Source organism: Rhopalosiphum padi, chromosome 2 (genome assembly GCF_020882245.1).
Source record: "Rhopalosiphum padi isolate XX-2018 chromosome 2, ASM2088224v1, whole genome shotgun sequence".
Lineage (NCBI taxonomy): Eukaryota > Metazoa > Arthropoda > Insecta > Hemiptera > Aphididae > Rhopalosiphum > Rhopalosiphum padi.
The window spans coordinates 12,417,803-12,445,192 of record NC_083598.1 but is presented as its reverse complement, the minus strand read 5'-3'; the positions used below and the strand labels follow the sequence as shown (position 1 = coordinate 12,445,192).

The window sequence follows — 27,390 nt, the reverse complement described above, 5'->3', positions numbered from 1 at the left end:
ATAGCCAATTCTATGAAGTTGCCAACTTGCAACTCGTGACTATTTTATTTAATAAAAGAAACTTAATAATTATTATTATGAATTTTTTTATGAAGCATTTTTAAAAAATTATTTTATTATATAAAATGGATTTATAAACATTTAAGCTATTAATATTATTTTATTTATTCATATGGCTTGCAACATACTCATGCTGTTCACTCCTAGTATAACTATTTATATTTTTTATAAATAATAATTAAATTTAAATTCTGAAGTATCATATAACGTATTTAAATCTATCAGTAATCTATTGTGTTGATAATATAATTAATCTCATTAATAAAGTGATCTGACTTAAATCGATTATACATAATATATCACATATAATATGCAATAGTATACTAATCACTGACGATATATATGATATCACACATCATCATTTAGAATTTTCATATTGTTTCACTATTTTTAAATTCTAAGTAGAGAAAGAAGTGTATTTGTCTTACAATGATATGTGATTTAAAGTGTGTGTCAATTTATGTATACCATTTATTTTAGATGCCTCACAATATGCCCAATATGTGTTCAATACAATCAAGAGAAATCAAACTGGAAAAATTAGTTTCGAGGTAATTCAATTTTCCTTATTAATATTTAGCAGTAAATTGTTTTACAGTATTAATGTCTGATTAACATATACATTTTTAATAGTATTGATCTTCATATTGATAAAGATATATGAGTTGGATGCATATAAAGTTAGATATACATTAAAAAATGTCCCTAGCAAAATAAATTTAATTTAATATCAAATTACCGTATACATACGTTACATATGTACTTACTCTTAAATCAACAAGAATACATTTAGAAACTATGTCAGATAAAGCATAATATTATAGTATTATCTACAATCATAATAACATGTGTACTTATAAAACCTGTTGCACATATTTCATCTTCAAAGTAATTCTTTACTTTTACTTTAGGTTTTATAATATGCTCTTTTGGTAATTAAGACGTATTGAGTATTAATGAAATTATACATTTCTTCCTAAATATTAAAACACTTAAAACTTATAATATCTTATTTATTATTAATTTGTTGGTGCAATTCAATAAATAGCTATACATTTTAATACGACTACTTAAAATTCTGAAAATGTGTTAGTTAATTTTTTTTCTAAAAATAATCAATCTAATCCGTCGAGGTAAGTTAATTTGATTAAATTATAATATTAAAAAAAAACTGAATTTTTGATATAGTTTCATCTTACATTCTCCTTTATCTCTTTCTCTCTGTTGCACAATATTTATCTATATAGTTGACATATTTGTAAATTCGTCTACTCATATTTTTTAATCCAAGCAAGGGTTTTTTTTTAAATTTATTTTTCCAATCGAAAAATCAAAAGAAAAACTTTTTTTAATTCATCTTAAAAATGAAAACGAAAAAAAAATAACTGAAGTTTCTTATCAATGATTTTCAACCATTATGATGAAAAAACCTTTTTATATTCGCTTACAATTGTATATAGTGTTGACGTAGAACCTTGATGTATTTAAAAAACTGTAGATGAGTTATGAAATTGTTTCAAAATAAATTAAATATAGGTATAAAAGAAAACAATAATGTTTTATGTGTATAAATTGTAAAATTGTATAGGTTGTATGATATGACAGTGTCTAGAAGGAATATAAATTAAAATATAAATTAAACTAATAAGATGTGAGGTTGGATAAATGTAAACAAATGCAAATAAAATTGTTTCATACTAAAATATTAACAGTTATAGTTGTTAGGAATTTTATTTTTTTAATTTTCTCATACTTTTATACAGTTTTATACAATTAATTAAAACATTAAACCTAATTGTTATTTTTTCTTTAAAGGACATTGTATTTACATTTTCAACAATTGTTTAAAATTAACCCACTTCACTTATACGTAAATGTATTATTAATTATTTAAAATGTAGTTTTCATTGCAAAACTGATTACAAATTATTTTTATATTTATAATTATTAATAAAATAGAGATATTCAAATAATAAGGCTTGCAAGTTCTAAGTGATATTAACCACTAAATATTATAATATATATTTAAAATATTAATGTTAATATTTATAAGTGATTGTGTTTTATTTAATTTCAATTTCTCTATACTTAGATTTATATAAACTTCAGCTTACTCAGTTCTGTACAAAAATAGACTTTATAATATATTTTATGTGTGTTACCGAAATACTCAATAATAATAACCCAAAGGAATTTCAATTTATTTTTACGATATTTTTTCAGTAAATAACTATTGTCTAGATTTTAATTCTCTCTCGAAGTTTTGAAATTCCATCGAGGTAATATACCTATAAACATTTTAATACTACTGAACTATAGTCAATAAATATAATAAAAATACAACTTCATGATATTATGTATAGATACATTGTTAATTAATATTATTTATAACAAACATTTCGTATTATTTATGATTTATTTTATAAATTTAAAATTTAAATGATTAATAAAATTGTGTTTTATTGAAATATTGTTTAATAAATTAGATAGTAATAAAAAAATATAAATCGTTTTAATACAAAAAAGAATGATTTCAATTTAAAAGTTGACACAAACTATCGTAAACGAAATTGTCTTATTAAAAAATACCTTTAGGGTACATAATATGTAGATTATAGGTAATCAGAATAAAGAATTCATATTTATTTCAATAATAAAGTATAAAGTAATATTATATTATACATAAAAATATGCTTAATACTTATAATATGGTGTGTTTAGTGTAAAAATTAGATATTAAATAAAATATATTCCATTCCTTATATTTTTTTAAAGCGTTTACTAATTGTATTTAAACAAACATAGTGTAAGATTATATGATTAAAATTAAATATAATCTGCTTGAATAATTAATTTATTTTTATTTTAAACAACTGTATTTCATTAAAAGCTATTTTTCTCTTGTGAAATTTAATTAACTTAAGAAATCTAACTTACACTACAATCAACAGTTAACTTACAATAAAACTAAAATCTTTACCAACCTTTTTTATAACATTTATTCAAAATTAAAAATGTTCTAATTAGCTTTTCTAACGTAAACTATGGACAAATAATTTATTACCATTATTATAAAATACACGGCATATTTTTTTTATTAATGAAACCAAAATAATAATATTAATATTTCATCAAATATTTATTTATTTATTATCTTTTACATAAAATAATCAATGAAGTTCATTCATTTTTGAGATAAATATTTAAATTTGAACATTTTTTATTTTATTTTATACTTATATTATATTAATTATTATTATACAATTATATAATGGAATTTACCATAATAATATGTGTAAAATAAAAAAATCCATAAATTAGATATGCACCATTTTTATTATATTAAAATTATTATTACATTTTCAATTTTATTAAGATGGTTTTCATATATTTTCTAAGTTGATAATACATATTTTTATACTTGAAATAACATATTTGAGAGGTTTTTTTTTTAATGAGTAACTTACAATTTAAAAACAAAAAGGTATATATTCACAATACTTTAAAGTTTAATTATAATAACTTTACGCTTAGAACTATTTTTCAAATTCACTCATTTATCATTGAATTCAAATTTATAACCACTATCCCGTGCCGGGTGAAGTGAAGCGAGACGAATGCCCGAATAACTGGTATCTGTATATCCTGTCATGGCTTAGTTAAATAATATATATAATAACTAAAATCAATAAATATAAGTAAGAACCCATATTGAATGAACCCATTAATATTTAACGATAGTCATTAAATGTGCGATGAATTCCAATGTTTTCACTACATTGCTTTTATAAATGTATTTGATTTGTAATATTTTACTTATAAAATATAAAGGACAAGATGATATAAACGTTTAGCAGAGGTCTTCTAAATAATCGTATCTTTAAAAAATAAAATGTTGATAACAGTGAATCGAGACGCAGTATTATAAACTTTACATAGTTTCAATCCAAAATAAGTTATGTCATTAATAATAATAATACACACAGTTCGTGGTTCTTCTTCAATAAGTATGTAGGGTAATTTATTGATAATTTAGTTATTGCTATTATAACGCCAGCTACGAACCAATAGTTGTTTATTGCTCTGACTAATTTGTGACCGAAAACTAGCATCATGAGTGGTTACTGGTTAGTGGTTAAATTATAAACTTAATGTTAACATTTGTGTGCGAAATATATTGAATTAAACATTCAATGAGAAACTATGTTACAGCTGTCTGATGTATAGGTATATGGTGATAAACTTTTACTTTACAATACCATAAATTGTGTTAAATAACATAAAAATTCCTTAAAATCAAAATGAGTTTAAAAAACCCATTTTCATACTAATATTTTGTTTATACTGGGTTTGATATATATTGTCTAATAATAATAATTTTATTACGCGTCTACATTGGCACGATTAAAGTTTAAATTACTCATCTCCTGTACAGGTGCTTATTTTTAATGGTATAATTGGTGATCCACATTATTTTATAAATGTTAGTCATGTATATAATATAATGGTGTTTTATGTGACTGTCACGTATTGGAAAAGTTATTATTTTTGTTATATACCTACACGTTACTGATTTTAAAAAGAATATATTATGTATAGGTATACCCAGACTGCTATAACGAATTATCGTACTACACCTTTCAGTGACATAGCGTGTCCGTTAAACCGGAAAATAATCATATATTATATTATATACGTATATATCTGTTTTCCGGATGACTGTATTCACTACAGTAATATATTACATCAAACTTGATTCAATTGTAAATCATAATCTTTACTAATGATATTTAAAAAATATACTACAAATATTATTTAAAAATTATAATAATAATAAAAAAAATTAAAAATAATTTCAGCTATAATAAAAAATGGTTCATACTTATTTATTATCTTGTTTAATAAACTATAAGATAATTTTATTATTTTTTATTAAATACCTTTGATTATTTAAAATGTTTAGAAATTTAAGTAAGTTTTAAAATTTGGGCAGAATGTGATGAGTAGAGAAGTATTACACTAATACATAATAGGAAGCTTTATAATATACTTTACAGATTATACCTACGAGAAGTAACTTTGTGAGACTCTGTATCTATAAATCAGTGGTTCTCAACCTGGGGGTCGTGTTAACATTATTGGGGAGGTGTAAGCAGTTATTACGAAGTAAATATTTATTTATTAAATTATTTTTATTTTTATTTTAAAATGTAGGGGAAAATGAATCTTTTTTCGATTTATAGGAGGGGGCGCGAAATTTTTGAAAACCTACAAGGGGGCGTAGGATAGAAGAAGTTGAGAACAATTGATGTAGATTAATCTGACAAAGTGACGGATTTCATAGCTTTGTCTAAGCTAGTAATTAAATAAATATTACTCAATACATATATTATCGCAATATTGATTTAGTTAATACAACGCATTATTTTTGTTATAGGATTTTTTGGCCATATTGTCCAAAGTTTCTCGAGGAAGTGTTCAAGAGAAACTTCATTGGATTTTTGGTTTGTACGATCTCAATAAAGACGGAGTTATAACAAAAAAAGAAATGCAAGACGTAGTACATTCCATTTATAGCATGCTAGGGAGACATACTGACCCACAAGTAGATGACCAATCTGCAAAAGACCATGTTGACCGAATTTTTCATGTAAGTTGCTAATTATCGTAATTATTTTAGAACAAGTTCAGATTTAGAAACAAACAATAATCAATTAAAGAAAGTAAAAAGACACAGAGGTATATAGTAGTACAAGTATACTATGTACTTATTTATATATTACGTATCTTAAATTTTACTTAAATACCTACTTCATCTAATAAAAAAAAAAAAAAAACTTTAATTCTAAATCGATTTCTATAAAAACAGTAATAAATGTACTTATCATATTATAATCATATACATATGTATTGAAAATATACAACTTTAGTGCATATATATTTTTTTACTTTTTAATTTCATCGAGTTTTTGCGTCTCATAATATTTGCATATTTCAATCAATATCGACCATTATTCACGTTGCAATATCCGTAAAGGCATAATTTATAAATCATGTTAATATATTATACGAGCGCATCACAGATTTGTTATTCATTTGAAATAATAATAATATAATAATCGTTATTCGGTGTTGTTTGTTACAGTTAATTGACAAAAACAATGACGGTAATGTGACATTGGATGAGTTGATCGAATGGTGCAGCCGGGACGAAGGAATACTCCAGTCGCTAGATACATTGGACACTGTTTTGTGAAACGAGCCACGCTCGTCCGACGTGCGCGTAGGCACGAGAGACCGGGCGAGCCTATTCAATTGGTAGACAGACGAAATAAACTTATGTGGTGGCTGGTGACGAGAAAGAATAAAATTTAAAAAAAAAAAAAACAAAAAAACAATAAACAATATCGAAAAACTCCGCTAGACGCCTGCCGTGATCATCGACCCCTTTTTGGCTTTTTGAAAGGAGAAACTTGTTGACGTAACTTATTAATAAATTGTTGTATAGTATTTAAATTGTATCACTACTTTCTATATGTATACTCAATACTAATTATAATAATACTCAGTAAATAAGACGATAAATGAGGGGAATGTCACTATCACAGCTATCTCTATACTTATAATAAAAGAACACTTGATGATGCACTTTTTTCATAGGTTGTAAAACCATTATATCATATATGAGCTGCAGTTTGGCTACAAAATGAGAAATACTTGCGAAAAGCTGTTTTATTATTATTTCTAAGTTGTTGACGTTATATTTTTAACAATGAATCCTGCACGGCCGTCGATCGGATATAATATATGATGTACGCGGACCGGAAACAATCGCATCGTTATAGTAAACAATAATAATATATTATTGTACTATGCCACACACTACCGCCGGAAACGCATCTATCTGTATATCCAATACCGTATCTAACCATATTGGTTTACTATTATTGTTTTATAGTTTTTCGCGGCTAAACACAACACGTAATTAAATAAGACCTATAATTATTGGCTTAAAACAAAATATTATTGTGTATTTTTATCGATTTTTAGACGTTTACTAGAATTTGCTGAAATAATATTTATTACATAAGATAAAAAAAAAATGTTTTTAAATATATTTCGTTCACAGTAAATGTAGTTATACAATATGGTATTTGTATCATAATTGTGAAGTTACTATACTTAATATTAAAATAATTCTGTTCGCTACAGGGTAATCTAAAAATAGTGTCCAATTTTTCTTCCTATTGGATACTTAAATGTTTTCACGTTATAAGTAATTATAATTTATTATAAATATTAAAATCGAACAAATGATTGTTTAATACCTAATTTTTCGACTTAAGTTCTACTAATTTATTTGTTTCTATCGTATTTACTGGTATTTCGTTATTATTATTGTTATTTACTTATATTCAATGACAATACTAATAATTATTAGATAATAGTGGTTTTTTTTTTTAAACCGTTTAAATACATTTATTATAATAGTAAATAAGCTAATAGTTCATACTTCTAATGGCCTACATTAATAGGTTTCAATTGTTTTAGTTGTTTTTCTTATTGATACTTGTTTCTTCTTTGATACGTTTTACAATTTTTACTTCAACTTGTGAAGATCAAAAAAAAAGGTACATAGATACTGTTATACATAATGTTTTTGATAGTTCATATATCGACCTATAGAGTATAGGTACAATATTTTTATTATTATTCATACATAAATTCGTTGATCAATTAAAAGAAAAAATAAACCATTTTATATATTATGTTATCTTTAGTTGTTTACATGAAACACATATCAAAAATAAAACGCAGGTAATGTGTATTTTCAATAGATCCAAAACACAATATATTTTATGTAGTTATGCAATTATTAATTTAATAGCAATGTATTTATTTCATGATAAATCAAAATATGCAAAACAATACAATTTGATTTGATTCAATAAAATTGTATTATTTTATCTCTACAGTTTAAATTATAACGATATTAAATTTACGAAATATCTTTAATTATCTATATCAAAACTATTATCGAAATCGAACGAAACTACAACAACTAACAATATATTTAATTTACAATACGAGTTATTGTAGTAATTAACGTCCGATAAATTTGTGTTTATACGAATTAATGTATAGTTTAAAAACAAATTAATGTCCAACTTAATTTATTGTTTACTTTGCCCAATTCCTATGTATAACTATTAACTAAATGTCTAAGTAATAAAGAAGTATTAAAATGACATTGTGTTCGTTTAAATATATATAATTACTAATTCCAAACGCTATATTAAAATAAATATATTAAATTATTATATATAATATTATTATGTTCTATATAACAGTGTTTCCCAACCTAGAGGGCGTGTACACATTTCTGAGGAGGCACAAGCTGTCGTCAAAAAGTAAAATATGTATTTATTTAATTATATATTCAATTTATAGGAGGAGCAAGACTTAAGTCTCTAAAAAGGGCGTAGGATAGAAGAGGTTGGGAACCACTGTTCTATAAATTCGTTTGTAAAATATTATTATTACATATTTATATCGGAATATGTAAAATGTTCATGTAGACTATTGTTGCCTGTTGGAACTCTGTATTATATTCAATGAAAATAAGTTGTGGTTGAATTGATAGTCGTCCAATCATATTTTATTATTTATAATAAATACTATTTAATTTAGTTTCTGATTTAATTGGTGTTTAATTCGTTTATTTAGCAAATTTAGACACAACTTATTTTTGATGATATTTATTTTGAATTTTAAAATTTATCATGATATAAATTTATTGTACCTATAATTATAATTATTATTATTATTATTATATATGCATAATGTACCTATGCCTTTTGAATATGTGATGTTCTATTATATTTCGATGAAATTCATTGTAATTTATTGTAAATAAAAATTATCCCATTACAATTGGTAATTTTCTAACAATTAATGAATATATAATTATTATAAATTTTTGTTTGAAGATTAAAAATTCTAATTTAATTTTAATTTTAATAATTATGAAGACTTGATTATAATACATTTTATAGTCTTGTATGACCATACTGGTCAATGATCATTCGTCCGAAAAATCATCCAATATAAGATAGACTCGACAATTATATAATGTGTAAGTATATTAAAGCCACGCTTAAAAAATAATATTATAAATCACTAATTAATTTTAAATTTAAGTTACATTTACCTACTTTTTATTTATTTTTATATAAAACAAAAAAGTTCTTACGAGAATCATGTTAATGCATGGTTGCACAAATAAGCAACTTAATTATATTATTTTTTAAATTAATATCTAAGTAAGTAGTGCTTATAACAGGTATAAGTTAAAACTTAATTAAAAGTTTAAAGTAACAAGTAACAACCCTTATATAAATAACAAAATGTATTTCAAGATGAATTTAACTTATTTAGAATACTTATCCTACTATATCTATATTATAATAGATATGTCTTTTTTTAAGTAAAATATTTTATCAGCAAAGTATCAATGATAATTATAATTATACCAACATGATCTCTGTCATACAGAGTGATATTTTTTTTAATGATTTTTATAATTAGATTTGTTAAAGTCTAATTATTACTATAAATATTTTAATTATATTTTATATGATATACCTACAGTTCATAATACGATATATTTAGATATATATATATTTATGTGAAGTACATCCACATCCACTATAAATTAACGGACGACACAAAACGCGACTATTTTACATTTTCACATATTCTTTTAAAAATCTAATTATTTAGGTAATTATGTACCAAACGAAAATTATAACCACGAATATAATTCTTAACACATTCTAAATAAAGGTATACGACCTAGAAAATATCTAAAATCATTCATCAATCCACTTTGGAAATTATATTATGTTATAAATTATAATTATTATTTTGGTAAATTTTATTAGATTTATCTTATTATCTTTGAATAAATAAATTATCATTAACATTCTTACTTACAATGAATATAATTATGATAATGGTTTTCAGTTATATTAAACTTTTATTTATTATGAATTATTAATAGTTAATTACTATTAATTATTACATATTTACAAAAAAAAAAATACTTTATACTTAAAAATAATCATTGTTGCTATATTATTTAACTATATAGTTAGAAAATTATAATTTTTTTTTTATATAGATCATTAGTTATGATTTTATTACAGTGATACACCCAAGGGGAAGCTTTAGTGCTGAAGCCCCCGCTTATATTTTATTATATTAAATTATATGTATTATATTATACTTTTAGTATTACAATTTACGGTAGGTTGATATAATTTTTACCGAAATTATTGCATTTATTATATTATTAATATTTAATTATTATTAAATAATATGTATTTATACGTTATACCACATTATCATAATATTATATCAACTTCTATCTTTTTTTTACTAAAATGTGATAACACATTTCTGTAAATACTGTAAAACAGCAAAAATATATTTATAGTATAAATAGATAATATCTTAAAATAAATAAACACATTCATTGCGTAAAGTAAAAACTATAAAAATATGATTTACGTTTAATAAAATATTAAATAAGTTTCAAGTTTCTTCGAAGCCACGGATGTTTTTAAAATATAACAATTAATATTTGTAATTATTAGTATAAATAGTACAAAAATAATTTTGTCCGAATTTGAGATTAAAATATATTGTAATTAAATATTTTTTAAATTTTATGGTTTCAGTGTGAATTTATAACTTATGAGTAATCTTGTATTAAACTTTCAAAACTTAGATACATAGACAAATTTTTATGAATTTCTAACTACAAAATAGTTAAACGATTTTTTGCGATTTTAAAGAATTTCGTCAAAATTCTAACTTAAAATGCATAAAATATAATAACTTGTACCAGTTGTACATATTTTTAATATTTTTATACAAATATGAGAATAAATTACGTGGGATTTTGGTTTAAATTTTCAAGATTTTTGACCTACTGAATAATTTTTAATTGATATTGATATTGAAGAAAAAGAAATTTAAAAGAAAAATCGAAAATTTTTCATGCATATAAATAACTCAAAAAGATTTTAAAAGCTGTACTATGAATAGGAAATAATAATTTGTATTTGAATTACAGAAACAAATAAAAATCGTTTGGGAATAAATAGTTGTTATACTGATGAATACCATCTTATAACAAAAATGTAAAAATGTTTTTCCTTTATCTATACTATATATTATATAATATTATAAAGAAGAAAGATTTGATTGTTTGTATTGAATAGGCTCCGAAACTACTGAACTGATTTAAATGAAATTTGGTACATAGATAGTTTAGACACTGAGAAAGGACATGTGCTACTTTTTAATACTAAAAAAGGGCTTTAAGTGGTTGAAATAGGGGATGATATATATTATAACAAAATTAAGCAACGTTGTGTTACCTACCGAGATCGGCGTTAAAGGAGAAGCCGAAGAGAAGTCAAGCTTGACGGACGGACGCTCGGATAGGTGGACATAAAAAAAGCGAAGGACACAGGGAGAGCACAACCTTGCAAGGCGGTAAATGTTATCTATATTACGTTTTCCGCGATCATGATTTTCAGACTGACGTGTTGTGGTGGACATCGCGGTAGCGGTGCAAGAAGACATTCATACCGACACCGTCCGACCGGCTGATCGGCTGCAGGATAGACGCGAGTATCGGACAGCACCACGGATGCCGGATGTCGAGCATCGGCGCGGCTCACACGTAGGTACTCGCGGATGGCAGTGGCGGTGGCGGCAGAAGTACAGATCCGGGTGCGACCGATTGTGTTTAAACTCGATCGGAGCGAAAACGACGTATCGGACATGCATCGGTGCGGTAGTTCACTGAATTTTCGCCCTGGAATCCCGTCGGCCGAGCACGAGTTGAGTTCTAGTCGTTACACTCTATTACATTAATTGCGCTTGCACTCGCCCGAGTCTTCGTCATCGCCCGCCGCCGCTGCAATCCAAGTGCACAACATCGCAGTCCGTTGAAATCGCGCCGTCACCATTGTTCACAGTTGTCGCGCTTTCGCAACCCTATGTCCAACACTGCTCTCAAATCTCGATCGCCCGGGAACAGCTGCGATAACGTGAATATATGTGGTCATAATAATTCAATTCTCACGAACGCCATCGGGTTTCTTTCCCACCTTTTTTTATCCATCCAGCTTGTCACAGTAGTTTTTTTAAAGTATTTTTGTTATTGTTTTTGGTTAATTAATAACTATTTGTTTATTGTTATGAAAATTTTGTTTATTATAAAATAAATAACATTTTTTATATATATAATACATGACAAACTTTGTTTTTCATTTAATCATTTGTATTATTGTTCATATTGCGTGTACCAACATGTTGTTTGGGTTGAAATAGTTATGTCCAAAAGACATAAAGATCTACCGTTCTGTTGCACAATAAGTTTGGAGTGTATTTAGTTAGTATCATGACTTCTCAATGCCGAGAGATATCACTAATAAAGATGTATACGATATTATGGTGTTAAAACAAATGCAAGCTCTATTTTTAAATTAAAGTTGAGTGTATTTTTCGTAATTTATTATGTTATTTGTATTAAATTAATACATTAATAATTTATATATTATATTTTATATACATATTTATTAACATAATAAAAATAGATTCATAGCGATGGCACCTATAAATAAATAACATTTTTAAAGAAATCAAAAATGTTATTGCGTGTAGTAAAATTTATATTAATATAAAATACATACAACTTTATTCTTTATTTATTATTTAAATGAGTAATTTAGCCCAAATTGGAATTTAAATGTATAAAAAAATTGTCTTTATACATTTTTGAGATTTAATGGTTTCATTATGAACTATACTTATGAAGAATTTTGTATTCAATTTTCAAAATTTAGATACAAAAAGAAAAGTTTTTATGAATTTTTAACTAATTTCATCAAAATCCTAACTTCAAATACATATAAAAAAATGTGTGCCTATATTATATTTTTATACAGATATAAGAATTTGGAATTTTGTATTAAATTATCAAGAATTTTAACCAGGTAAATAATATTGTTAATCGACATTTATAAAAAAAAAACTAAAAATAGTTAAAATTTCTTATGCAGTTAGGTATGCATAAAAATAACAAAATTACCTACATTACAAAATTTTAAAAATATTATCGTGTAATGAAAATAATAATATAAATATTTGGAAAAATTTCAAGTATATATTAATATACGAGTACCTATATATTTTTTTTTTTTGAAATACAATAACATATTATATAAAAATTGTTTGAGGAGATATAAATATTTTACGGGTGAATATCAAATTTCATGAAAATTTATACTTCAAATTCTCTTAAAAAATTAATTTGACTTTACGGTAGAATTTTTTTTTCTTATAAAGGTTTAAAAACTAATAAAGAACCTTGTATTAATTTTTAATTCTAAGGTATAAAAAACAAAAATGTTGGTACATTTCAAACTGCAAAATATAATTTGTACATTTTTGAATTTTTATGTTTATTGTCAAAATTCTAACTTTAAACGCTTAAAAAAAAATTGTGAATATAGACCAAGCGATTACTTTCAATCCAAAAGTAACTTTACAAAATCCATTTAAAGGTACGGTTTCCCTGCAGCGTCAAAGAGTGGAACAGCACGGCGTCATGACGCTGCGTCTAGACGCTTACCTATGTCCAGACCGGTAGTTGACGCTAGACGCCGCGTCTGGACGCTGCAGGGAAACCGTACCTTTACGTTACAGGTGGTAATTATTACATAACAAACATACCATATATTATAATAGTTGTTTTTATTCTAACTAAATTTACTCAATCTTTGTCAAAGAAATATGATATTGATATTAAATTGTATAAAATATAATAATCATAACCATAAATAAATTTATCTGATAACATATTAAATTTATATACTATAATAGTAAAATATCAGAGAAAATTATTAGTTTATAAAAATTAATTTTTATTTTACCTATATACTTTACCTTACTTAACAAGTTATATATAATATATACTACAATCAGTAGGTAGGTAGATACATAGTAGTTTAGTACTAACCTATTAGTACATTTCTTATTATTTCTTTTCTCTATTATTCAAAGTACTGAATTTCGAAGGGTACTTGTTGAAAAACATAATTATTATTATTATTGCTAACATATTATTATCAAATGCGCAATATTCACATAATCTGTGATAAATAATAATTTCGAATTGTCAACGGGCTACAAAGGGAAATAACCAACGGAGAAGATTTCCATTTGAATTTTTAATAATGCTAATGTATTTGTATAATCTATGCACAGCTGGTTGTAAAAATGTACGCAAAATCATGATGTGAATAAACGTGAAAAATAAGGCCACCTCAAAACCTATAGGGCATGTATACTGTATACACTGCACTATTGTGTAGCGATGTAAGTACCATTAGTATCAATAGGTATATGAGATATTAATCGTTTTAATCAAATAAAAATATAGTATAAAACTTTTACTATAAAAACTGAATCCGGACTTTTCGTCCTCGATTTATCTACCATATAAAAATATAAAATGTAGGTACTCTACTACCCGCATATGCCATGTGTTATCTCCGTCTGACAAATGTACAACATACCAAATTTGCTTTCAGGAGAACCGATTTTAAGTTATAATTTTTGAGCAATTTGACTTATTGTCAAACTTAAAGGTAAGAACATTATCAATTATCTCTCATAGTCTCATTGGGTTTTTACGATATTTTGATTTTTAAGCAAGTTATAATTTTATGAGTATATTGTATAATGCTAAAATATAAAAATACCTATTGATTATAAGTCAATTTGTTTTAAAATTAAAAATGATTACATAACATCGGTTCTACTGAAAGCAAATTTGCTAAATCATACGTTTGCAAGACGGAGACCACACGGGTGTAATATATAGATATTAGGAAAAAAAAGTTTCCCGTTGCATATGTAAATAAAAATATATAAAATATAAGATTATAATAAATTTATTATTTATTATACAATATTAAAATTTATATAAAAATATATTTATTCAGTTATAAAATATCTTTCTTATATTTTGACCTATTTGTTATTTTTAAAAATTAGGAGTATATGTAGATTTATCTTCATCAAAACGTTGACATAAAATGTTTAATCGAACTTCATAATAAATTTAATAATAATTAAAAAAAAATTATCTTCTATAATAATATTATTTAAAAAATATAAAAACGACTTTTTTCCGTTTACGCTTTATATAATTCGCAGCAATAATATATATAGTTAGAATACAGTAGGTATACATATTAAGATAAGAATAGACTTATAATATGTAATAATATATAATATGTATTGTAATATAATATTTTATGTATAACTATTAGGTATAATCGTTTTCAGGGAAGTTGTAAAAATATAAAACAACAAAAACATATACACGTCGAACAGATTCTTTTAAAGTGGCGACAACTAATACTTAATAATAATAATTAAGTACAACATGGTAATAAATTGTATCACAAAATAAACAATAATCAATTATTTTTTTATATTAAGTCGTTTGTTTGTTTAGCTGGTTAGTAACTACCATTCGGATGAGAACACATAAGACAAAACGTCACCACTTAACTTCTGCGGTGGTGTAGCTCTCTTTGCCTTTGCCGCCATATTTGAACAGCACTATCCGTGCGCGGTCGGTCGCTGAGCATTACGTCAGCGACGATCGCAGTGCCGCCTCACCGGAAGGATCAAATTGTCACACTACTCGTCGGTAGTCGGTTTTCTCGCTGACGACGTTCCGTGCTTCGGAGAAACGATTTCGACCCACAACACATACTATTACAATAATCCCCACCAACGTCATAACTGGCGGACGAAAACGCGGTCGGTTCGTCATCGCCGTCCACCGGTAACCAGTGCGGGCAACTGCATGCGCCGATTTCGACTACACTGTAAAAAGTGGTGATACGAACATTTTTTTTAACCTTTCATTATTTACGTGAACTTTTTCGCTTTACGTATATTTTTTCCTGAAAAAAAAATGGTGTATCTCGTTAGGCGTTAGTGAATCGTGTTTTGATTGTTATTATTATTTTTTTTTGTTTTCGTTTGCTTGTTCTCTAAGTATCATAGTCGCACCTTGTCTGCCGACGATTCTACCGACGTCCGGTGAATCGCGTACGTTTCAATTTGGTTTTTCCGAAACGGATAAAACGATACGCCCGTCCATTGTTTGTGCAACCGCTCCGAGACGAGTCGTCCGTTTCATCAACAAACGCTTAACAGTCTGTGAGTAAACCAACACTTTAAATACGTTTGCTATTGAAACACGTACGAAGTATTATTTTGTTATTAAAATAAAAATAAACGATTTAAGTAACAGTTTAAAATGAGTGACGAGAGCAACCCTCGTACGCTATACGTTGGTAATTTAGACCCATCAGTCACCGAAGAGTTACTATGTGCATTGTTCACAAACATTGGTCCAGTAAATGCATGCAAGGTGATACGTGAGCCAGGCAGTGATCCTTATGCGTTCCTTGAATTTGATACTCATTCGGGTGCGGCTACAGCACTAGCCGCAATGAATGGTCGACTCTTTTTAGATAAAGAGATGAAAGTCAATTGGGCCACAACGCCTGGCAATCAGCCTAAGCTTGATACAAGCAACCATTATCATATATTTGTTGGGGATCTAAGCCCTGAAATTGAAACACACACTCTGAAAGAGGCATTTGCACCTTTCGGAGAGATTTCCAACTGTCGTATTGTACGCGACCCTCAGACTTTAAAGTCAAAAGGATACGCTTTTGTATCATTTGTAAAAAAATCTGATGCTGAAAATGCTATTAATTCAATGAATGGCCAATGGCTGGGTAGTCGAAGCATCAGGACAAATTGGTCAACTAGAAAGCCACCTCCACCTAGAGCCCCAAACAAGTACAGTGGTTATCGAGCAGTAACATTTGATGATGTTTATAATCAGTCCAGTCCAACAAATTGTACAGTATACTGTGGAGGCATTGTTGAAGGCTTAACAGAAGAGCTAGTTGAACAGGTGTTTTCACGATTTGGCACAATTGTTGAAATTAGAGCATTCCGAGACAAAGGGTATGCATTTATTAAGTTTTCTACAAAAGAAGCAGCAACAACTGCCATTGAAGCTGTACACAATACAGAAATAAACGGACACCCTGTTAAATGTTTCTGGGGTAAAGAATCAGGTGACCCAAATAGTGCAGCTAATCTTGCTGCACAAGCTGCAGCTAGTACTGATACTACTGGCCAATACTCATATAATATGGCATATAATCAAGGAATGAATTACTGGTACCCATATGCTCAAATGCAAGGCCAATATGTGCAGGGTATGCAAGCCAGCTATGGTGGCGCCGCTGCTTACAGTCAATATACTGGATATCCATATCAGATGGCAAATGCCACTGCATATCAAATGGGTAATGGAACAGGACAAGCTGCTAATGGACAACAGATGTCAACACCAGCCAATATGCAAGCTGGGGTTTACTCAATGCAGTATCAAAGTCAGTGACAACCGATAAAATAGATTTCTATAAGTGTTGAAATCTTATAAGTTTTCTCATTTGTGCTCTGTATATAAATCTAAAAAAATACTAAAATATTAGAAAACAGATGTATGAAAATAAAAATTATAAATTTAATTTAACCCGCTGTTCCATTATTTATAGCACATTTATGGCCTCATTGTAAGTTAAATTTTTTTTGTATAATTTTGTCCCCTCAGTCGAATAATTAATATATACCTATATATATATATAATATATGTGTATGGCTATATATATATATATGTGTGTGTGTATATATTTATTTATTTATATTTTATGTAAAATCAATATCAATATTTAATATGTATATTATATATTATATATACATATATATATTTATATATATATATACTAGATTAGGTTATTAAAATACATTGTTAATTCCATCTAGTATAACTACAGTATGACATTTTATTAATAGGATGTTAGGCATTCATTATATTATATTATTTTAGATGTTATTTCTATTATAAGGTTGTAAAAATTATGAAGAACCAAGTGCGTTCACCATTTGAGTTAACTCAACTGCGAATTTTGTATAATTATAATTATGCTATATACTATTCATGTATTTGTTGTGTTATTATAATACCTAGTTAAAAATAACTTAATTATAATACCTAATGTTTAATTGGAATTAGGTGTCTGAGCTGAATATAAAACACTTTGTTGACAACATAATTTGTATAAAATGCAATGGATTCTTGTATTTTGTATACTGGTACAAACAATTAAAACTGATTAATCATAAAATATTTTGTGAGAAACTGTGACTTACAAATAAATTAAATATATAAAATAATTTTTTACAATACTATTATAGTTAATATTTAATTTGTGTATTATTGACATGTTTCATTAGGTGTCTGAGATTCATTTGTAGTTGTATTTTACATTTTTGTGTGAACCCTAAAGGGCTGAAAAGATGTTTAAGTCTAATAAAAATATTTACTGTGTATTCATTATATGTTAATAATAATCAATACACTTTATCAAATATCAATGTTTTATATTCAAATCATTTTTCAAAAGTATCCTTTTGCATATTTTTTTGCAAGAAACAAAGTATTTTGACTTATAAATGCTTTCAGGATGGATAATATTTGTTTTTTCACTGAACAACGCCTGAAGAATTAAGAAATGCCACACAAGTGATTGGCTTTTATCAATGTTGTATTCCATTAGGTACCTACGTTCAGTTTGTTTAGTAGAGTATAGTATGTTTTATCCATTTTGTGTTTATTATCAATTGTATTGAAGAAATAAAATGTTACTTTTTTCATTAAATAAACACATTGTTTAGCTTACAGACTACCATGTTTGAAAAACCATTTGTTTTCTGAAAATGTATGATTATTGGTCATTGAAGAACAATATTGCAATATTATTCTGAACATCTATTTCAATCGGATTAATACGAATTGGATATTACATACTATATTAGTCAGTGCAATTAATAATAATGTTTAAAACAAATTATACCATATTGAAGGGAAACAAATGTTTCAGAGTAAATGCCTTACTATTCAGTCAAACTTCTGTGTGCACTAAGACAGAGTACTATATGGCTACTTATTATAGGCTACTTCCTACTGGTGGAGGCATTTATTAAAGGTAATTGATATATTATTCTTTTTATTTTATTAGTATTCTGAGTTATATTTCATTAATTAAACATTTGAAAAAATTTGAACTGTATATTTATTTTTGTATAGAAAGTTATTTTCTATAATCAATTAAGTATACATTTACTCTTTACATTCTGCTACAACTTTAAAATTAGACTCTGTCAGTGTTTTAAACATTTAATTGGCCTGTAGTAGGTATACCTAATATTAATTATGTGTATACATGGTTAGTGGTTACCTATGAATTTAACCAAAATTATTCAAAAATGTGTATTTATTTAAATATTGATGGACAATATATGTTTTTAAATGGAATACATGTTTACTCTTAAAAATTTTAAATATTGAAAGAATTCTTTATTTATTTAAAACAAAATATTGTATATGAATAAAATCTGATTACTTCTCTGACTGTGAAAAGTAATTATTCTGTGTTCCTCAATTTAACAGATTATACCTAAACTGGAAGAAGAAAGTTAATAATCAAATTCACAATTGAAAGGTATATTAATTTTACTGGTAAATTCAAAATTATCTCTATTTTAATGTAATAATGTTATGGTAAGATCTTTATGTTTAGAGGTATAAGGCTATGCTATTATGATATTTATAAATTATTTTAAATGGCATTCTATTTTTTTTTTTGTGTGTGTATGTGTGTAGTGTGTGTATTCAAAATGTGGTCTTGACTGAAATTTCAACTTATAATTATTTATATTTATTTTTATTTTGGTATTTATGTAATTAGTTATATTATTCTTGTATAAAATATCCAATTAAAAAATAATATACCTATTTATTTTATAATAATTATAATTAGTTAAATAATATAACATATTATATTATTCCTTTATGTATGTGTCAGTTGTTTCTAAAATACTTAAAATATTAATGCAAATCAAGCAATAAATAATTGACACTGGTATGTTTTTTTTTTAGCTGAATGTTTTAAAAATGTAAATATTTGTTCTGAATAATTAATTTAAGAATTAAAACGGGTTATTAAGTAACAATTGTTTTTCTTTTTTTATATACAATCTTTTATTATTAAATTGATTAAAATATACTCTGACATTAAAGTGCAGAGTTATGTAAATGTTTGTTAAAACTCCTGAAAATTATTAATTTATTAGTACTACATTATTATACCATATACTGGATAAAAAAATGTTCAAATAGCCATCATGGTTTTAAGTTGTAACTTTTAAACTGTAACCAATAAATAAGTAAAAATAATTTTATATTACATTTGTGTAGTTTATATTACATTATTACTTGTTAGTTATTACATGCTTTAAACCATACTGGAAACATGAATATTTAGTATTATTTCTATGTTAAAATTATTATTTATTTATTTGTCTTAGAAGTAAATACAATAAAATAAAATAATATACTAACCAGTAGGTACATAATATACTTACCTATACAACGCATACAATATTATCAATAAGTATACATTGCATTATTGACTAAGATTCTTTAATAGTTTTTTATCAAATAATACAGATTTTTATCGGTTTATATCAAAATAAAATCACCTACCCATTTTAATTTGTATTTACTAATAGTATGATTACACATATTATAGTCACGTCTTACCAATATAATATTAAAAAGGTATTGTATGTTTTTATCGAATTTTTTAAGTTATACTATAGTATAACTTATAAAACTCAATAAAAACATACAATACTGACCAATCCTCTATGTAAGCAATCAAGAATAATTTTTACCTTATATAATATAAGGTAGATACCCTTTAACTTTAAGATAGGTATCTTTTTGAAATGACTATAGAAGTAAAGTGTTGGCACTTTGGCAGTGATATATTTTTGTAGACTATTGGTATCAATATTGATATATTAATATGTACTACAATATTTAAAATTGATGGCATTAACCATGTGGTTTTTTTTTTTACATATAAAAAAGTCAAATTAAGTACAAAGGTATAATTTAAATTTAAATATTAAGTATATTGTAGTACCTAATGCCTAATGGTAGAAAAATGTATAAATGAATATTTACTTTGTATTAATCTACATTTTCAAAGGTAAAATTTATATTGTGTACCTTTATGTTTTACTTATGATAAGTGCAAGTATTGTATTCATTCCAATAAGTTTAAGAATTATAAAGTAACCTACATAGACATTAGACAGCAAGTTTTTCAATAGATCGACCAATACAAGTCATATTTAAGGGACTGAACAAACAGAGTAGGTATGACATTTATTGATGATATTATGTCCCCTTAACCACCTGTCATAATATATGCACCAAAAGAAATGATACAATCCATATGGATGTATAAAATACTTATATTCAACTACCATCATGGCAGGAAGAACATCATGATAATCAGCTCGATTAAGGTTACTGTTATTATTATTAATATTCATATATTTTAATGTTATTTAGATTTGATATAATTTTAACAATATTATTTAGATAGGCAATATTTATTGTTTATTTATTAAACAAATATTATCTAATATAGTGGTATAATACTGTAGGTAATTACTATAAAAATATCTATATTCAAGATATAATAGAGAAACTAAGTCCCCTGAGACTAGGCACTGATTAGAGCTCATAATACAAAAAGCTCATAGGTGAATCAGAGTATCACAGGTATCAGGGTCGGCCTGGCCAGGGCCGGAGGGCCAGGATTCCTGCCTGGGCCCTTGCCGTATTATAGTTCCTGGTCCCCTGTACTGGCTGTACTGTGTCACCCCAAAATACAGTATAAAATTATTATTGGGCTCCAGAAAATAATTCCTGCCTGGGCCCTCAGGTACCCAGGCCGACCCTGACAGGTATCACCAGTTTTAGGACAGTATGGAAATCCAATTGATGTTGTAAACTACCGATCCATCTCTCAATCTCTGGTCTTCCTTTCCTAGTAAAATGTTTGAGCTCATATCTATAGTATTTGATTTGATTCGTGTTAGATCACGGTTATCTTTTTGTTACTTTTGATAGGCTAAGGGCTATAGCCTATATCTCAACCCTTGCTGTGCCTGGACCCATTTGAAGTATAAAATATAATCACGGACCCCTTCCCCTTACAAAAATAAATAAATATTTTTTATTTAATTTTTATTATTTTTTAATGATAATACTAAGACTTAAATATCAAGTAAACTAGGTATTAAAAAAACTCAGCTACCCCATGGACCCCCGAGTTGCCGAATAACCATCCACGGACCGTTGGTTAAGATTAAGAACCTATAGGCATTGGTAAACGTAAACCGTTCCTATTTTGGATTAGTTCTTATCTGAGAGAACAACAACACCTCTCTTTGGTAAGACTTCAGATCAATTCCGTGTACCTATTATCTGATGTAAGACCCCTTATTATTTAATATTTTTATAAATATGTCCCGTTGTTTTTTCTATTTCGCGTTATTCTCCTTATCGATTATATTACCGTCGATTTTATATCGATTCCGCCGGCTACTGTTTATCCCTCTCTTATTTAAAAAATACAGTCCTACATAATATACTATGTAGGTAATATATATATTAATAAAATATTAATAATTGTATAATAATTCAAAACTAAATTTTTAGTCTATAATCAATACGTGTATGAGAATATTTTATAAAATGTATTGTCTAAATTGTATAAAATAATATGAAGGAGCAAAATGCAATCCACACATTTGGGCATCAAGGGAAATAACATCAGAACGTACTACTAATAGATGTGAGTCTTTCCACTCAAAATTAAATTCACAATTCACAAAAGCTCATCCCAACATTTTCATATTTACCCACGTTTTAAATATAAAAATACAAACTGACACTTACACGCATATAAATTATGGAATAAATATCAATACAATCAGTAAAAATAGTGCATTTAACATAAAAAAAAAAATAAAGTATTAAAAATTTACGATAAAAAAATTTCTAAAATCACTTCTTTAAAACATGTGTCCAAATACTACCAAAAGTAGTTATATTAATTATTTATATTATACCTATTTATATTAATTAGATTATACATTTTAATTTTAAATTATACATTTATTATTATTTTATTCTTATTATATATACCTACTATATATATGCAAGGAGGGGGGGGGGGGGGGATAAACAGTGTCCGGCGGAATCGATGTTTTTCTATAAACAGGTAATTTCGGCGGAGTCAATAATTCCCCTATCACATGATTACCAAATCCTCCAAAAAACTCTTGATACCTATATCCAATACCTAATTCACTATCGAGTGCAATACCTTAATATTATCCCTTAATACCACCAAGTGTAAAGTTGTACTTTCGTCTTTCATTGCTCACGTATCACGTCGCACAGTGATTAATTTCAATTACAATCTTAAATTCTTAACGGTTTGTCCATTTAACGTCTCATTATAGTCATTAACAGGCGCGTATGCAGGGGGTTCAACCCCCCCCCCCTCCCCCCCAAATAATTTAGAGTAACGAGGAAAAAATTGTTTTATTATGTTGTGACACAATTTGTATTGCTAAATTTTGTAAACCCACCCCACCCGAATTTTTTTTTTTTGTACGCACCTGGTCATTAAATCATTAAAAAGTTCTCATTTCAAGAATATATAGATACGGGTTTTAAGAAAATAATAATGGTATATATATATTATATATACCTTTTTTACACCTTTTTAAAACTAGGAACGAGTAGGAACTGTGAGTGTAAATATAATAAAAAACAAATTTTCTTTTTTTTTTATTGTATTATACATTTCTGACTTAACAAAATATCGTTTTTGAAAAAATATGGAATATGTGTATAATAATTTTACATTTATCATAGTAGGTAGATTGATGAAGATGGGCGATGCCATAACAATTATTTCAAATTTTGGCGGAAACGGTACATGCCCATGATACGTCATGGTGTTTGAATATGCTATAAATGTAACTGTTAATGTTTAGAGTACTTTTACTCGAAAACCATTATAGATTCAAAAAAAAAAAAACATGAGCCTAATATTGTTATGGTTTTCTGTTAAACCTCGGAATTTAAAATAGGTAGGTACTGATTATTTATAATAGATTTAATATAATTAAGCAACAACGCACGCTTCTTTTGTTAATAGTATATTATTATTTATTACTAGAGTTAGGATGTTGATGACTTACATTTTTTTCCCTTTAATTCTTTACAATGCTATCCTAGCTAAAAATTTGATTCATGCTCTCTTGATGCAGAATATTCTAATTTTATTTTGCATTTTTCGGCATTTTTAGCTATAAATGCATTTTTTTGTTTTTTAACGTCATTTTTTCAAAATTATTAAGTCATTTTTTCATCTTTTTGGTCATTTTTTGTAGTTTTTGTAAAATGTGGGGTAATTTTAGATTTTAGAGCAAGTGTTAAACTCAAGTTGGAAACAAATTTAATTTATTTAAAATCTAATTTAATTTATATTTTATTTTTTAATTTATTTTTAATAATTTTATACAATGCTTAAAATGTAAATGTATACTATTGTTTATTATTTTATTAATATTATAATCTATAATTCATATTTTAAATTACTATTACAATTACACCCATTATCACGCCCATATCTCTAATGAAAATTATTATTTATAAATACATTTTTTTCACTTACTTAATTAGTTTTTTAGACCATTTTTAAGGTAATTTTTTGAACCTTTTAGGGAATTTTTGCATTTTTTTAGAACATTTTTGTGTGTTTTGTAGGTCATCACATCTTAACTCTATTTATCACTATAAATAAGTATCCTGTCATCCTGAGTATCTATCCATATTCCATTGCAACCTTATGTGAACTAAAACAGTTAAGGGTTATAGCAATAATTATAATTTAATTTTAATATCTTATAGTTTCATGGTTATAATAATTAGGTATTAATTAGCAATGGTTATTTACCATAATCTTCAAATATAGTAAATATAGTAATATAGTAGCCACTAACTATACATTCTTTATCAGTAAAAACATAATACAATATTACAATAATATAGGTCGGTATAGGTACGAATTAAACTTTATTGAAAAATAGATAAATAAACTTGACATGTAATTGTGTAGTCGATATATATTTAAATACTGAACTCAACATTTATTAATACAAATTACAATTTAATTGCTTTTTGCAAAATATTAATATTTAATAAAAAAAAATTTTTAATAACATGTAATAATATGATGTTGTAAATTACCTAAATTTTTTTATTATTACTGTAAATGGTGATTAGAAATAGAAAATGTAATTAATATGTTTTCATATTTCAGACTAGATTACTAGAAATAAAATATTTATCTATATGAATAAGAAAAGAATTAGAAAACCTATTTTGATAAAAGGATGTGCGTAATCAATTTTTTATCTTCCTTGTAACTGAAAAATATCTCTTAAATAATTTTTTTTTTAATTCTACCATTTTTGTATTAGTTAGTTAGTATGGATTTAAGAATAATGAATATACAAAAAAACAGTGAGGGGGCTTAAATAAAACTAGAAGAAGCTTAACCCCTAGTCTCCCCAAATTGCGCCGATGTAATAATAATTGATGTAAAAATGCTAACCATTTAAATTTAAAATTGATCAATTTAATTTTCAATAGAGTGAAAAAACAAATGGGAGGGTTGAAAATATCCAAATGCCCACCATGTGTACACTACTGACTGATCAGTAGGTGTAGAGCTTGTGTATTATTATGATACCCATCATATGAAGGTAATAGCTATAGGTGTATATTATATATCGTTTATATGAATAGCCTAATACTTAATAGTATAATATATAGAATAGTATTTTTTTCTAGTCATTGTCACATTATTGGTACCAGGTATCTCAACAATTGTCACCTGCTATTTATCATATCATTCATCAACTACAATTATTTAGTACTTATAATTAAATATATATAATGTACATTTTCTGTTATATACTCGTATACTCATACCTACATGTACATATACGATATACCTCTATGATGATATACCTGCATGGCTGCATGGGCTGCACTTAGTTTTAAAATGGTAACCATACCAATTAAACTATTAAAGGACGTACTAAGATATCACAATGTTTAACTATATTCTTAATTATATAGTAATATAATAAAATTTGAAATACAATACTATATGTAACAATAACTATGTCATGATAATAATTTATTGATATGGGTAATACTTTTAAAAAATTTTAAATTATTTATTATTAGCGCTAAATTAAATTACCATACAGATACCTACTCATAAATATACTGTTTATACCTAAGACATAAAAGTATATTTAATCAATGTCTAAAAGTAATAAAGTTACCATACGTCACATATACAGTATTATTCGGGACGTATGGTATAGACGTATATAGTACACTGTATTACCGTATACAAAACAATAAAACATAAGTAAGTATTAGTTAAACGTATAGGCACTAAACATGTTGATAATGTTGATTTAATCAATTTTAAAAATAACAATAAGTACACCAATCCATAAAACCGTAATATAAATCATGTAGAAATTTATAGATCAATAATGTTTCATGACAATACTTTCTCTAAAATATTTGAAAAAATAATTAAATTAAGACTTGCTAATTATCTTGAAGCAAACTTAATACCTACTACCTCTAACTCAATCTGACCTTAAAAAAAGACAAAATACTGCAAGTGCTAATACCAGTTTAACTTATAAAATTATATAATAGCAATGGATTGAAAAAAAAATCAATCAGTTTATTTATGGATACAAGTAAAGCCTTCGATACAGCATGTAAATGTAATAAATTATAACTTAAAATAAATAAATAAATAATTTAAACCAAATCGGTATTAAATACAAAGCTCACAAAGTTCAAATAGACAATGCAAAAAGTAAAAATTAATTTATGTCCTTTGGAGTAATTCAGGGTACAATATAGGAATACATTATGTATTACCCGGTGTCACCAAATGGCGGCCCGCGAACAAATTTTATCCGGCCCGCGGATAAAGAATAAATAATATAGGTATACTACGACAACATTATGTGTAATTGTATATTTATATGTACTTAGAATTTTGATGGCCCACGAAAAATTTTTAGATTCCGAGTGTGGCCCTTAAA

General features: G+C 26.0%; 2 protein-coding genes and 1 long non-coding RNA gene across 6 annotated transcripts in view; all 3 read left to right on the top strand.

Annotated features, from left to right (window-relative positions):
* The window catches only part of LOC132921140 (Kv channel-interacting protein 1-like), a 411,785-nt gene extending 402,592 nt beyond the window's left edge, over positions 1–9,193 (top strand). For all 3 annotated transcript variants that reach the window (XM_060983998.1, XM_060983999.1, XM_060983997.1), the window contains 3 exons: positions 541–611; positions 5,498–5,710; positions 6,206–9,193. In XM_060983998.1, the coding sequence (XP_060839981.1) occupies positions 541–611; positions 5,498–5,710; positions 6,206–6,316 (395 nt within the window). In that variant the 3' untranslated portion in view covers positions 6,317–9,193. The remainder of the gene's footprint in view (positions 1–540; positions 612–5,497; positions 5,711–6,205) is intronic.
* A 5,309-nt stretch (positions 9,194–14,502) lies between these two features.
* Positions 14,503–20,552, top strand: LOC132920161 (uncharacterized). Of its 2 annotated transcripts, XR_009660699.1 has the most exons (4): positions 14,503–14,517; positions 15,493–16,380; positions 18,770–19,292; positions 19,757–20,552. It is a non-coding gene; the product is annotated as an uncharacterized LOC132920161 (long non-coding RNA). The 2 variants fall into 2 exon arrangements; XR_009660698.1 differs by having other exon boundaries at positions 18,770–20,552.
* On the top strand, positions 16,379–18,675 carry LOC132920160 (nucleolysin TIAR). The gene has a single exon (XM_060982324.1). It carries the CDS (start codon positions 16,481–16,483, stop codon positions 17,642–17,644), a length of 1,164 nt encoding a protein of 387 aa, XP_060838307.1. The 5' UTR covers positions 16,379–16,480; the 3' UTR covers positions 17,645–18,675.
* Positions 20,553–27,390: the final 6,838 nt, after the last annotated feature.

Coding starts and splice junctions, on each gene's coding strand:
- LOC132920160 (XM_060982324.1), top strand. CDS start 16,481: ATGAGTGACGAGAGCAACCCTCGTACGCTATACGTTGGTAATTTAGAC.